The sequence below is a fragment of the Python bivittatus genome, unplaced genomic scaffold (assembly GCF_059951505.1).
Source record: "Python bivittatus isolate LINGU-HERP-01145 unplaced genomic scaffold, Pbiv_v1 ctg000790_np1212, whole genome shotgun sequence".
In the NCBI taxonomy this organism is placed as follows: Eukaryota; Metazoa; Chordata; class Lepidosauria; order Squamata; family Pythonidae; genus Python; species Python bivittatus.
Window position 1 is genome coordinate 4,501,221 of NW_028277110.1, and position 13,621 is coordinate 4,514,841.

The window sequence follows — 13,621 nt, forward strand, 5'->3', positions numbered from 1 at the left end:
AGCAATTATGGGCTCCGGGTGGAACAGATCCCAAAGGCAGGTTCTTTGCTTTCCAGCATGCAGGCACTGGGCTACCATATCTGAGCTACAATACAAGAGACAGCCGGCAACAAGACAGAGGATGTTCTGACTCCTGCTGCCCCCTAATGGAAGTCCAGATTTCTGCAGCCCAGATCAAGGCCTTCTAAACTGACTTCCTATCTATCCACTTTTTTAATTAAATATTATGTCAAGTGGGAACCTGGTGGGAGCTAAGGAAGATTCTGATAGGAACCCAATTGCCTACTTTTGAACAATGTACTTAATCAATGCTAAACTTTAATCACATAATCTCAACCCAGAAGAAAGCTGAAATTAACAGATAAAAGCTTATTCAACTACTATACGACATCCTGATCGCTTTACATATTCACACTTTTAGAAATGTGTAGAAATGAGGAATTCATTCTATTTCTCTATCCAATTATTTGTTCCAAGATACAGGAGACAGTGGGGGCGGCAGTCATTTCAACAGCCCCATTCAATTTAGCAAATTCCAGTTCCTACTCATAACTGCTATTAAAGTGATCAGTGGCTTTAAACCTTTTTATCTTGCAAAGAAAACTCCCCAAACATCCTCATTAAATACCTATAATAAGCTTTATAAACCCCAGCAGCTCGTTTATTGCAATTATTGTAAGACTCATTCTGGTACAAAATATATCGTCTGCTGCAAAGAACAAATGGATCCATCTGGCTTCTTGCAAAAATTATGGTTCCCTTTTTATGAGATTTTTTTTAAGTTTGAAGAAATCTATTAAATACACTCTCTGTTAGGGGCACATTTCCCTGAAGAAGATGGACCTTACTCTTAAGAATGCACCTACAAGATTGAGCTATCTTTGTATTCTGGAATAATGACACCATCTGCCACATTTAATTTGAGGTTAAATTATTGCACCTTCCTAATTAACACATCTGCCTTCTTTGCATTACAAACCGCGCAATTATTAGAGATGGGGATTTGCAAGTTAATGTAAACCTAGTCTGTTTGGCTGCTACCAGGGGTATCTGTGGGCTGCGGTCAAAAAGGTCAAGATGGCAGCCACAGTGGGGCAATCAAAGCTCTGCCTGTTTTTTATGTGTCTTGGTTTTATCTTGACTTTTTTGACCAAACTCCATCAATACCCTTGGCTGTCACCTTTGCAGGGCAGATTTCCAATTTAGCTCTTTCTCTTCTGGACCATTGAGGAGTAAAGGCTGATTGAACTTACATTCAATCAACTGTACATTCAAGTTGTATGAAGCAGCTAAACATTCTGGCTTTTTTCTTTCCTGGAACGGTAGCTTCATATGTTCACCGCAACTTGGAGTTCGGTTTTGTCTGCATAGCACTCCTTGTAAAGATTGGGCAGTTATTCAGTCCATCAAATTAAGTACAGGCAATCCTTGACTTATGACCATTTGTTTAATGACCGTTCAAAGTTACAATGACATTAAAAAAAGTGACTTATGACCGGTCCTCGCACTTACGACCATCACAGCATCCTCATAGTCATATGATCAAAATTCGGGCAACCGTCACGTATTTATGACAGTTGCAGCATCCCAGGTCACGTGATCGCCATTTGCGACCTTCCCAGGAGGCTTCCAACAAGCAAAGTCAATGGGGGAAGCTGGATTCACTTAATGACCACGTGATTCATTTAACAACCACAGTGATTAGCTTAACAACTGCAGCGAAAAAGGTCATAAAATCAGGCATGACTCATTGACTGCATTGCTTAGTGATGGACCTTCGGGTCCCAATTGTGGTCATAAGTCGAGGACTACCTGTAATTTCATGCAAGGGTGATTACAGTATAGAATGGTGTGCATGTATAGATGCACTCTTTTTATCTACACATGGGGAGCCCATGCTTGGAAACATAAAACCAGCTGTGGCTTGTGATGCTGATGGAAGGAAATGCCAGCCATAAAAATGGAAAAAACAGCTGAAAGGAGTGAAAACCCAACCTCCTTACACTATCCTTTAACTAATCAGCATATCTAATCTCTGAGAACTCATTTTGCAAATGGCATACTTGGAAAAGAAACTGAATTAACCCACTACAAAACTTCTGCCATAGGTTTGCTTGTTATAGGAGCAAACTACCCAATCAGTCAAATGCAATGACTAGAGTATTCTTCACAAATTTATACATGAAATCCAAGGCGTGCTACATACTGTGCACGTGTCCTTATTTTCCTCTTGTGCCATATAAGTAAGGAATTGATTTTAAAAAATATTCAGGAGCAATTCATCCACTTACCTGTTGCTTACAGAATGTAAGGAAAGAGCAGGTCAGATCAGATATATACAGTGCCACTGAAAACTGAGGAGGCTGAAGGATTGCCCCCCCCCCACTTTATACTTTACAAACACTGGGGAGAAAAAAACTAACTGAGGTCAATTACTAAATTAATACAATTGGCAGCTTTCCCTCATTTAGTCTCTTCCCTCATCTAGTCTCAGGATTTTTACAGAATTTCTTTCAGGCCACCTTGAAATCAGTCATTTATTCAGTTGTAACATTTAAGGCATGTCTCCAGACTCAGCTCTGGATCAGAAGAGTTTGAGAGCTCCAGAGGAAAATGCTTGATGGCATGGAAAAAACATTGAGGAATTCAGCGTTAGGGTCATCTGCTAAGCAAGTCGAGAATCTAATGAAATGTCGGTAAATACAGAATGTCAGAAGGCTAGGAAACAAAGGTCGCTGGATGGTTTTAATTTCAGAGGATGATCTTTGGAGAAAGGAATATTTTCTAGGAACTAATTGCCTGTCTGCCGGAGGTGGTTAATCACAGGACTTGCTTTTGATCACACTTGTCATCCCTTTGACTGGAGAGTAAATATCAAATGCCTTTGTTTAAAAGGCTCTCTTTAAACATGGACTGGCAGATACTGTCATGCCCAGCTGCAAGGTGGCAGCTGAAGATGGGGTAAACATACACCAACCTCCTTAGACTTATGGAGACGCTACATGATATAGAGGTCTCACCACAAGCCCAGACTAGGCTTTAATAACTGTTCTTTTATCCGGCAGTGTAATTTTCACAAATTACAGAGATATTTTCATGCATTTCCCCTTCTCTGCTGACCAGTGTAATGCCCCATAAATTAAACAGCTCACAGAACTTCAAGTCCACTGACAAGAATCAGTCCCCTGAGGTGGGTAGAGGAGCGAAAGTAACTTTTCCACAGAATGGCATAAAAATATCTTGCCCTCCCATTATCTTTCAGATGCATTGGATTAATTCCCGACAGCATGGTCAACCAAGTCTTGTTAGACAGCAATATCCATCATCCTCAGTCTGCATGGTGATGATAGACATTGTAGTTGACCATTTCTGGAGAGCTCTGGCTAAGGAAAGACATGTAACCTCGTGGTCATCCAAGGCTATAAACAGCTAAACGCTGCCTGTTGTCCCTGGGTTCGGCTTTTGCACTAAGCTCCAGTTGATTGAATGATTCAACGTTGACTGGATTCACACAACACTAAGCTATAAACCATGATCTATGAACTACAGTGACTAGATTCACATGACACACTCAGACAACCTCAAGCAAACCACACTGTGACTTACTGTGGGGTTCAAACCCAGCTTTTAGGTGTTTTGTTCTGGATCTTCTTGCAGGAGAAAAGCAATCAACAAAAGCAAAGAATCCGTGTTCAGCGAGAATGAGCGAGAATCCATGAAGTACCACCCAAGTGTTCCACTGGAGGACGACCTGATGGAAGACTCCATTCTCCTGCCAATGGATGCCAGCCTGGAGTGCCATAGCCCGCCTCCGGATTATAACTCTGTGATCCAGTACTCAGCTCCTCCAGTGTAGCCAACCAGCCCTGGGGTGACCACTATGTTTTGCATCTCTGACCATGCAGTATTCTAAGCCAGCTTCCTGGTTTTCTTCTTGCTTAACAGAACTGCTGTCCCAAGCGGAGAAGCCAGATCATGGCTAATTTGTCCTTGGAGTCAAACGCACATTGACCTCGCTGTACACAGTGCAAGTGGGAATTCTCTTAAGAGCGGTTCTCTGCAGGCTGCCTCCCCACCTCTCTGGCTTTTATTTCCCAGCCTTCCCCACTGATTTTTTTTTTTTTTCATGCAGTCCATCTTTTATTCAGTGGGGTTTGCTCTCTCAAAGCTCTGGGCTGCATACCAATTTTTTTCCTTTTTTTAAATTTTTTGTTGCTTGTAAGCAGTTGCTATGAAAATTCAGTTCTAAACCCCAAGGCTTGTTGTCCAAGAATAATTATCCTCAATATTTTAGGAACAGCGATTAAAACTTAGCCTGAATTCTGAAAATCAGATTTATTGCAGAACCTGAAGGAATCTGCCAGAACACGCAGGCACACCGACACACTCTCAAATTGCAATTTATATTTAGCCACAACCAGCCCGCAAAACGAGGCTGAGAAGGGTTCTGTGTGGATAATTTTGCTCATTGGGCAACACGTGTAAGAGCACTAGCTAAATGCAATAATAATGAAATATATATTGAGAGAGAGAGAGAGTACAGGAAAGAAAAGGCCTCAGGTGTTCTAGTGGGCTAGGAAAGTCAGACCCCATGAAACTGTGAATAGAAAAGCTTCTTAAAGGAGGTGTAAGAATTGCTTGCTCTCCAGACCCTGAAGCTGCTACAGTAGAGCACCCTGCTTAATGCACAGCAAGAGAAACCCTTCTAAAGTCCAGTGAGCTTCAGTTAAGCATGGAGAAGCATGTCTGTTTCCCCATCTCTGTTGTAATAAGCCGTGTAGCTAGAGAAAAAACGGGCTTCCTTTGAAAGCACTTAATTTGCCAATAGTTTAGTCATAGGATCAGTGGAAAAGGACAAACTTTCTGTGTACCAAGCTGACCTGGGTGCAAATGGATTTGGATCCTGTTCAGGGATGTTGGAGGGCGGGGGGGGGGGGGGTTGGTATTCAGAAAAATCAAGATGGTGAGGCTTTGATCATGTAATCATGGTCATCTTCTTGACGTTTTTGAGGGCCCCCCACTCCATGCCCTTGATTCTGTGCCTTGCTCTCTAACCCAGGAATGTAAGCAAGGGTGGAAAAACTTTGCTCATATATGCTAAGTCCTTGAGAAAGTTACTGGGAGAAAAAAAAAAAAATTGTGGATGGAATGTGCCTTACAAACTTTTTTTTTGTAGAAAGCTATATTCATGTAACCAAAAAGAAAGGGAAATGCTGCTACCGCCCAAATTTTTCAAGTGCCTTGTTGTTTATACATAGCTAAAAAATTTAGAAGGTCTAAAGGAAAAGAAACGGAGGGATGGCTGTCTATTTTTGACCTGGCCTCTCTAGAAATAAATGACATTAGTGGTTAGACTCCAGCATTAGCAACTGATAGGTGCCGCGAAAAGATTAGCTCCATGCTTTGAAAAGCTTCCTTTGGTGATTTCGGAAGGTCAGGTCTCTTAAAGGACCTTGAGGACCCAAATGGTGGTGCAGCTGGTGATACATTTTTCGGATCTGGAAGACAAAAACCAGTTGTGATCATTTCCATATTCCTGGGATTCCAACCATACAAAGGGGACTCTAGATCTATTAGCCGGATTCACAAATCACACATAAGCGAAAGCAAAGCACATCACCATTTAGGAAATGCACAAACCCTGCCACTAGTATCTTCTCGGCCAGGAGTCTGTTCCTTATGTTAGCCTGAGAGCCTAATCAGGTTTCAACCACACTTCCAAAGTGGACAGAACCACAGTCAGGTCCCCTGGGGATGGGGTTCCAAGCATCCTGAGGAGTAAGAAGGGTTTCTTAACCCCTCCTGATGCAGAATGGATGCTGATGGGTTGTTGAATCCCCATTCTAGTCTGGTGTGATTTCTCAGTCAGTGAAGATAAGTGGCACTTCTAACCATCACAAGCATGAATCTTACTTCAACACTGGCAACAAGACACTGTCCTCCACTATGTATGAATGCAACACGATGCATTTCCTTCCTTCCTTCCTTCCTTCCTTCCTTCCTTCCTTCCTTCCTTCCTTCCTTCCTTCCTTCCTTCCTTCCTTCCTTCCGTCCTTCCTTCCTTCCTTCCTTCCTTCCTTCCTTCCTTCCTTCCTTCCTTCCTTCCTTCCTTCCTTCCCATCTTGCCCCTTTCCTCACGGCCCTCCATACTCCACACCAAATATGCCCATGGACTGTAACGGAATCTCTTTGTTGGCAGGCAAATGCCTTCTAAGCACTGAGTCTAAAGCTCAGCAACAACTCAATAGGCTTTTTCTAGTGAACTGGACTTTTGGGGGGAAAAATAGTGCCCTGTGCCTCTTCCTAGGGCCAAAAGCCCATTCAGAGATTCACTGCTGAGCGTCTCTGGGAGGATGTGATTTCTCTTTCAGTTGCATGGATAAGTCTAATTTTGTTTTGTTTTTAATCAGCAGATATTCCTTGTATTTTATTTACTAATATTCTTTTTTATGCTCACTTTTCTTCCTCTTCTTCCTCCCCTGCCCCTTAATTTAATTACAGTGTTTTTCTAATATTGTTGAAATATCTCTAGATATAATAGAATCCAGCCAAAATCAAGCCTTTTGGACTGCAATCCTATGCAAATTTAAAAGGTGGCCAATTCCTTTGAGTTCACTGGAGCTTACTTCTGAGTAAGCCCATATGAGATTGCATTGGTCAAGTCCTTTGCTTTCCACTGGAACAGGGAAACATTTCTGCAACTCCTTCCCACAAAAGATGGCTAAACTGCTCAATTTTGGCTGGATTTTAACATATGTTCATAGTGTTTATTCAGTAGAAGCAATCTAGTATAAATATGCATTTATTTAACCTGCGTATCCCTTTTTTAACTATAAAAGAGCAGGAAATTCTGACCCAAGGGTCTCTTTTACTGAACCCGTCCCCTCTGCTTGAAGACTCACAAGATTCACGCCTATCTGGGTGCTCTACGAAGAGGTCTTCTGCCACCCCCACCCCGTGCCCTATCACAAAGCCGTTGGTTTTTGACTGCTGTGGTCAAAATTTGGTTTGTCTGAATGCTACTGCACTTTCTGAAAACAGTGAAAAGAGCCACACGAATATTGGGTTGGAAATCCGATTGAAGGGCAAACGATGCAGTATCTGGGGTTATATTCTCCAGTAAGACTGAACAGTCAGTGCTGGTCTGAAAGAGGAACCAGATGCCCAAAGTGGTATATTTTGATGTGATTAAACACAACTCAGGGATTTCTTTATGACTTCAGAAGACACTCAGCTGCTGGCCTTTGTAAACTTGCTTGAATATATTCAAAATTGATCTGGCAGCCTATATTTGTTGCAAAGCACTCCTACTTCCCCCTACACACTCACACACACTGCCCTGCCTAATTCATTAAACTTGCATTATTATTCAAGTTTAATAATAAACTTTTCATCCATACGCTGTTATTTCTTTATATACCAGCTTTCCCATAGCTGGTGCCCTCCAAAGATGGTTGAACTACAAGTCCCAGAATTGGGCATGCTGGCAGGGGTGCCCACAAGGGGTGGGTATAAAGATGGCAGCCATGCCCGTGTAACTGAAACCCTACCCCTTTTTGACATCCATCAGATCCACACTGCAGATAAAAAAGAGGGCCAGTGGTGTGCTAGTAAATGTTTAGCAAGCAGCTATTACCGGTCATAGCCATTATATTTGCCTTTGGGGCCTCCTCACCCCTCCCCAAATGCCCCTGAAAGTCCGTTGGGCATCTGGGGAATCGCAGCAGTGCGAATCACAAACCCGAGCCTGTAAGTTCAAGACTTTCAGAAAAAAATGAACCAGGCCAGAATTCCACCCTGCTTTAACTTCTATGGAACTTCTGCCGAAACCAAAGTCTTTCTGAAGAATGTATGCACTGAAAAGAACCTGCTCTCTTCATGTAGTCCGAAATGTATTGTAATTATTAACCAAATATAAATTAAAAGGACTCTATATTTATATAGCCTAAGCCTCCTTTGTGTTCTGTTTTGGCCTGCAATGTCCTGGGTGAATTTCTGCAACTCTGACTTGGAACTCACTTTTCAGTAAGTTCAAAGCATTTTCCCCTTTAGGGCAGGGTTCCTCAACCTCAACAACTTTCAGATGGGTGGACTTCAACTCCCAGAATTCCCCAGCCTGCTGGCTGGGGAATTCTGGGAGTTGAAGTCCACCCATCTGAAAGTTGTTGAGGTTGAGGAACTCTGCTTTAAGGGGCCCTCAACAAATCCCATTAAGCATTTTGCCATGGGGCCCCTCTACAAATCCCATTGAAGCTGGGTAAACATACTAAACCCGTCTATAATGCAAGTGCTGTTTTCCCAAATTTGTTTGTTTATTTATTTATTTATTAAACTTGTCCCCGCCCATCTCCCCCCAATGGGGAGGCTCTGGGCAGCTCACAACATATTAAAACAATAAATAGTTATACAATTAAAATCTATAACAGTCCACGTTTACAGAAAGTTCATGATTTATTACTACTATTTCTGTGGTCCTCCATTTCCGAAGACTCTGAGCAGTTCGCAGTACTGTGTTCACGTCAGACAATTAAAAGTAAAAATGTATTAATAATGAATGAATGAATAATCAGTCGATCTGATGTGCCACCGTTCAGGGAAAACTTTTTCTTCTCGTTTTTTGATGCCTTCGAGTCAGTGTTGACTCCTGACGACTACATGGACAAGTCCCTGCAATTTTCTTGGCAACGTTTTTTGGAAGTGGTTTGCCCTGGCCTCCTTCCTCGGGAGGAGAGAGGATGACTGGCTCAAGTCATCCAGTTGGTTTTGTGTGTAAAGCAGGACTAGAAGTCATGACCTCCTGTGTTCTAGCCTTGTGCCTACACCAAACTGGCTCTCAGCAGGATCTTACTCCTCCCCAGATGTGTTTCTGAAGAGCAACATTTTTACAACCATCTGCAAATGTAGAAAGGAGGGGATGGTCTGGATATCTGGGGCTAAGCTGTTCCAAATGGGATCTATCACTGAGAAAGACTCAGCCTGGGGTTCCTTAAGATGTCCTTTGCTTGGTGCAGGGATCTTCTCCAAGATTTTTCTAGCACATCTTAAATCCCACAGTTTTCTGCCATCTAATGGTCATCTGGATTGTTGCAGCCCCAGTATTGTAGCCCTACATTGAGGCCCATCGGAGAACCGCCTTTGATTTTTGAGTGGCATCTTGAGATGTTATTCCCAAAAGTAGGTGGGCAGAAAAAAGAAGCTGACAATACCTGAAGGAAAACGAGCATACACTTACATTTCATCAAAACAAATCACCCTAATACAATTAATCCCCATGCTGTTCATATTTTATTTCTTCTCCCTTATTAAAAATTGCAATTGGGAAGTAACTTTTTGTAGAGAGTTAGGGGACTACGTCCCAAAGCTTTCTCCTTCTCCTTCTCCTTCTCCTTCTCCTTCTCCTTCTCCGTCTCCTTCTCCTTCTCCTTCTCCTTCTCCTTCTCCTTCTCCTTCTCCTTCTCCTTCTCCTTCTCCTTCTCCTTCTCCTTCTCCTTCTCCTCCTTCTCCTTCTCCTTCTCCTTCTCCTTCTCCTTCTCCTTCTCCTCCTTCTCCTTCTCCTTCTCCTTCTCCTTCTCCTTCTCCTTCTCCTTCTCCTTCTCCTCCTCCTCCTCCTCCTCCTCCTTCTCCTTCTTTTTGCTCATAACTTTATTAAATGTTTAAACAAGAAAGATAAATACTAACAAGAACTAATATTTAAGATAAAGGAAGAAAAGAAACTACAGAAAAAAGAGACAATGCCAAGAGTGCAAAAGGAAAAGAAAGAAAAAAGAAGTGTAAGGAAATGACTTCTGATTTTCTTTTACATCAGCTATGGATATAGATTTAAATCCATATCTACATCCCAAAGCTTTCACGAGCCACAGGATCCTGGATTTTTTGCACATGCACACATGCGAAGGAGGTCACACTGATTTAGATGGGCAAACTTTCTGTCTTGGATTAAGGTCATTTCCTGGGACAGAGAATCCCAAATCACTTTGTGCAGGAGGCTTAGCAAATATTTTGAACTGAATCCTAACCCTGGCAAAATCCCCAAATTTAGCTCAGGCATTAAAGCTGGGTGGAGGAGAAATTTCACTGGAACTGACGCCATGACACAGCTTTGCACTGCTGTTTATCGGTGTCAGCTGAAAGTCCACAGAAGGTAGTAGGAAGGGTGGGGGAAAGCAGCAAAAATGTGTTCCAAATCTAAGGAAATGCTTCAGATGAAGCTTCTCCTGAGAATATCATATGTTATTTCTGGGGCAAAGATCCAATCATTAGCAGCAGTTGAGGTGGGAGGAATTGATTGGGCTGATACAGCACCAAAAAACATGCTGGGGAAGAAAGATTTTGCAAAAAAAGCAGAGAGACTCCTCCTTAATGAGGAGAACTGTATGAGTGTTAGATGCATCCTTTGTAAAGAATCTTCCAACAACATAGGGCTAAATGGGAACATATATGCAAACAGAAGGTGGACATTAATAATAAAATAACATAAAATGACTTTGTTTTTTTAAAGCACATGAAGCACATAGTCCATAGGTAGCATTCGCTGCCCAGATAGCCTCCTTGGCTATGGGATTGTGCTGCCAGATGGTATGAGATGCCACCTGACAATTTAAGCTCCCAATACTTCACACTACATGGGAGGAACAGCCCCAAACTCCATCCTTGGTTTTTTAACCCCTTCAAAACAGGCTAAAGGCCTTCAGCTGGGCAGGTGGATGTTCTGAGCCACCATTTCTGCCCCTAAGTCCAGCATGTCTCCCATGGTTGAGCTCTGAGATATTGTTCATTTCTATATCAGTAGGTGTGCTACTATGTTCAACAGTATCATTTCTTCCCCTTACCCCTCCTTTTCTCTTGCTCTTTCTCAACTTCAGACTTCCTGGATGGAAAACATGGACTCTATTACAAATCTAAAAACATCTTGCAGATGGCTACTATTTCTATTTGATTGGTTGATTGATTGATTGATTGATTGATTCATTCATTCATTCATTCATTCATTCATAACTTCTTATTAGCACTGTACAAATATCAACAATTTATGTGAAAAAAATATGTACTTTATCTGCTGGGGCAAGCAAATACGTTTTCAACTTAAGGTAAAACCATTCATAGCGAGAGACCCAACAAACGTACCAGGAATTTCTTATACATGATAGAATCCTATTAAGTCATTGCTAAATAAATATTGACAGCCTGTAGTTCAGCCAGTAGCAGATACTCTTCAAAATGCAAAAACCAGATACGTCTTTATGGGAGTAGGCAATTCCTCTAATTTGGCCCATACTACTTCAGACCTAATATAACATGATAACATGTGCTTGAAAATATGTGTAGCAAAAACAAGTCAAAATACAGTATATTGAAAGCCAACGAGATAAGGTTACCAAAGACTGCCTGATTAGATGGTGTCCCTTCCCAGATGCATGATAGGTTGACTGGATTGGCAATTGCATCTTCCCTGCCCCAACAACAACGATGCATTATGCTTTTTCATAAACCATGAGCAATCGCCATCATACCTAAAGAAGCCAGTATCTTGAGGTGGCTCGACAAATTGCTTCGCATATAGAGTAGTCCTTCAAAAAAGGGAAGAACTGGAGGGATCAACATGAACAAGCAGGAGGCCCCCTGAGGCACTCCCCTCACCCTGTCTAACAGTGGGGCTGGCCTTAAAATGAACTTACAGCCATGGCACAGCAGCCATAACAGGAATGTTGTAAATTGTTCACCAGTGAAGGCAGCTTTAATGCTGTCTGTCCAGATATTCTTAGAAATACAGCTGCCATTCTGTGACACATCAGGTGCATACATTAATTCCTCTCTCTTTCATAAGATCACAAGGGAAAGCTTTCATGGCCAGATAAAACAGATTTAAATGCGCGCACACGCACACACACACACACACACACACGGTTCTACCTTTCGCCTTGGACATGGAACTGACTTTGAGTTCTCCAGGACCCACCAAGCAATCCGGGCAGTCTCTCTTCTGCAGAACAAAGCCACAGTCTCCGATCATTGGGGGGCCAGCGGAGCCCATCCTATTCTATAGGCAGCAGCCTCTGTGCCGAAGCAAAACTTTTGTCAGAATAAATTTCCTGAGCCCCAGAGGTTAATTTGCCTCTTCATAAAACACACACTTCTAAATTGTCCCCTGGTTTCCACCCCACCCCCCTGAAAAGAATTTTGACCTTTTCCTCAGATTTATTTGCCAACTTTGCTCTGCATTGTTGATGCCCCAAGCCAGGGTGTCACAAATCATCTTCGCAACCGTGCAGCCAACAATAAAACATGGCGCGAGTCAAGGAGACTAAAGGGAAGAGTCGGAGAAAGCGAGGACCTCCTCTCTGGTTAAAGTCTTATGCCCTAGTGGCATTTGCTTGCAGGCCTCTGCTTCGGCCATCCCACCGGTGTTCACTCGAAGGCTGTAGGAAATTAGAAGACGCCAACTGCACATTAAAGAGGAACGTTCAGGAAACGGCTATGTGATAATTCAGACATCAAACCTAGAGTCAGTCAGGAATCCAGCACACCAGAAGTCTGCCTCCAAAAGAACAGGACATCGTAATGTACTGAATTCCAGCGGGTTGGGTTTTTAAAACATACAAATGAAATCCCAGTCTCTTTGGCACTTGCTTTGGACCAAACGTGGCCTCAAGTCCACTCCTGCTGGTTGCATGGACCCACGTCCAGCATTATTCAAAACAGCATCATTTCATTCCATACTTAGAGACAGGGGCATCCACAGAGGGGAACCCAAACTCAAGACGGAGACAGCAACTGCGTGATGGCATAAAAAAGGAGCAGGGGTTTAATCACATGGTTACGGACACCAACTTGACTTTTTGACACCCCCTGAAGATGTCCTGGATAGAGACATTATGTCTCAGGCTTGAACTAAAAAGGGTCAGATCAGGGGACACCAACCTCATTCATTTTCTTTCTTTCTTTTAAAAGGAGGAGATGAGGAAGCGGTGAACTCCGAGTGTTACCACCTCTCTAAAAGGTGGGAGAAGACTCCCCTAGGGCTTGCAGACTCTGTGGTCCCATTTCCTGACTTAGTATGAAGGCGGTGAGAAGCCACGAAGTGGGCAAGAGACTTTCCTTGCCCTTAGAATTAACTATTTGCAGAGGGACCTTTGAATGGGCCACCACATTTATTCCACCACAAACATCTCAGAAAGCAGCTGCGGCTGACTGCAGTTAAGCTGCAGCTGAAGAAATATTTTCTGTTTCGAAAAGATGGAATTGAAATTTTATTTATTTATGTATTTATATTTAATGGACTTACATAGCCACCCATATTTTGAACCACAATTTTGGGTGGTTCACAAAACATTTTTAAAAAAATCAACCACCATATTCCACAGAGATCGTTTTGGATGAAGGTGTATTGGTGAAACCTTTGAAGGGGATGAGTGGAAAGAGAAGCTCATGTTTAGTCTAACCGCAGAGGAGCAAAACAAAGCTGGAGAACGGAGTCCATAAAATCTAATGTTATCTCTCAGCCACAGTAAATGGAACCTAGAAAAGCAATTATGAGCTAAGAAGCACCAAGAAAAATTAACGCGCTATCAAATTCCAAGCTTTGTTTCCAGATACCCTACTCTTAAGGATCACAGAATAGTAT

The 13,621-nt window shown here is 42.4% G+C and overlaps 1 protein-coding gene across 2 annotated transcripts in view; it reads left to right on the forward strand.

Annotated features, from left to right (window-relative positions):
- LOC103057723 (vascular endothelial growth factor receptor kdr-like) overlaps nucleotides 1-7,944 on the forward strand; it is a 166,922-nt gene extending 158,978 nt beyond the window's left edge. For both annotated transcript variants that reach the window (XM_088129275.1, XM_088129276.1), the window contains exon 30: nucleotides 3,658-7,944. In XM_088129275.1, the coding sequence (XP_087985401.1) occupies nucleotides 3,658-3,856 (199 nt within the window). In that variant the 3' untranslated portion in view covers nucleotides 3,857-7,944. The remainder of the gene's footprint in view (nucleotides 1-3,657) is intronic.
- The last annotated feature ends 5,677 nt before the right edge of the window (nucleotides 7,945-13,621 follow it).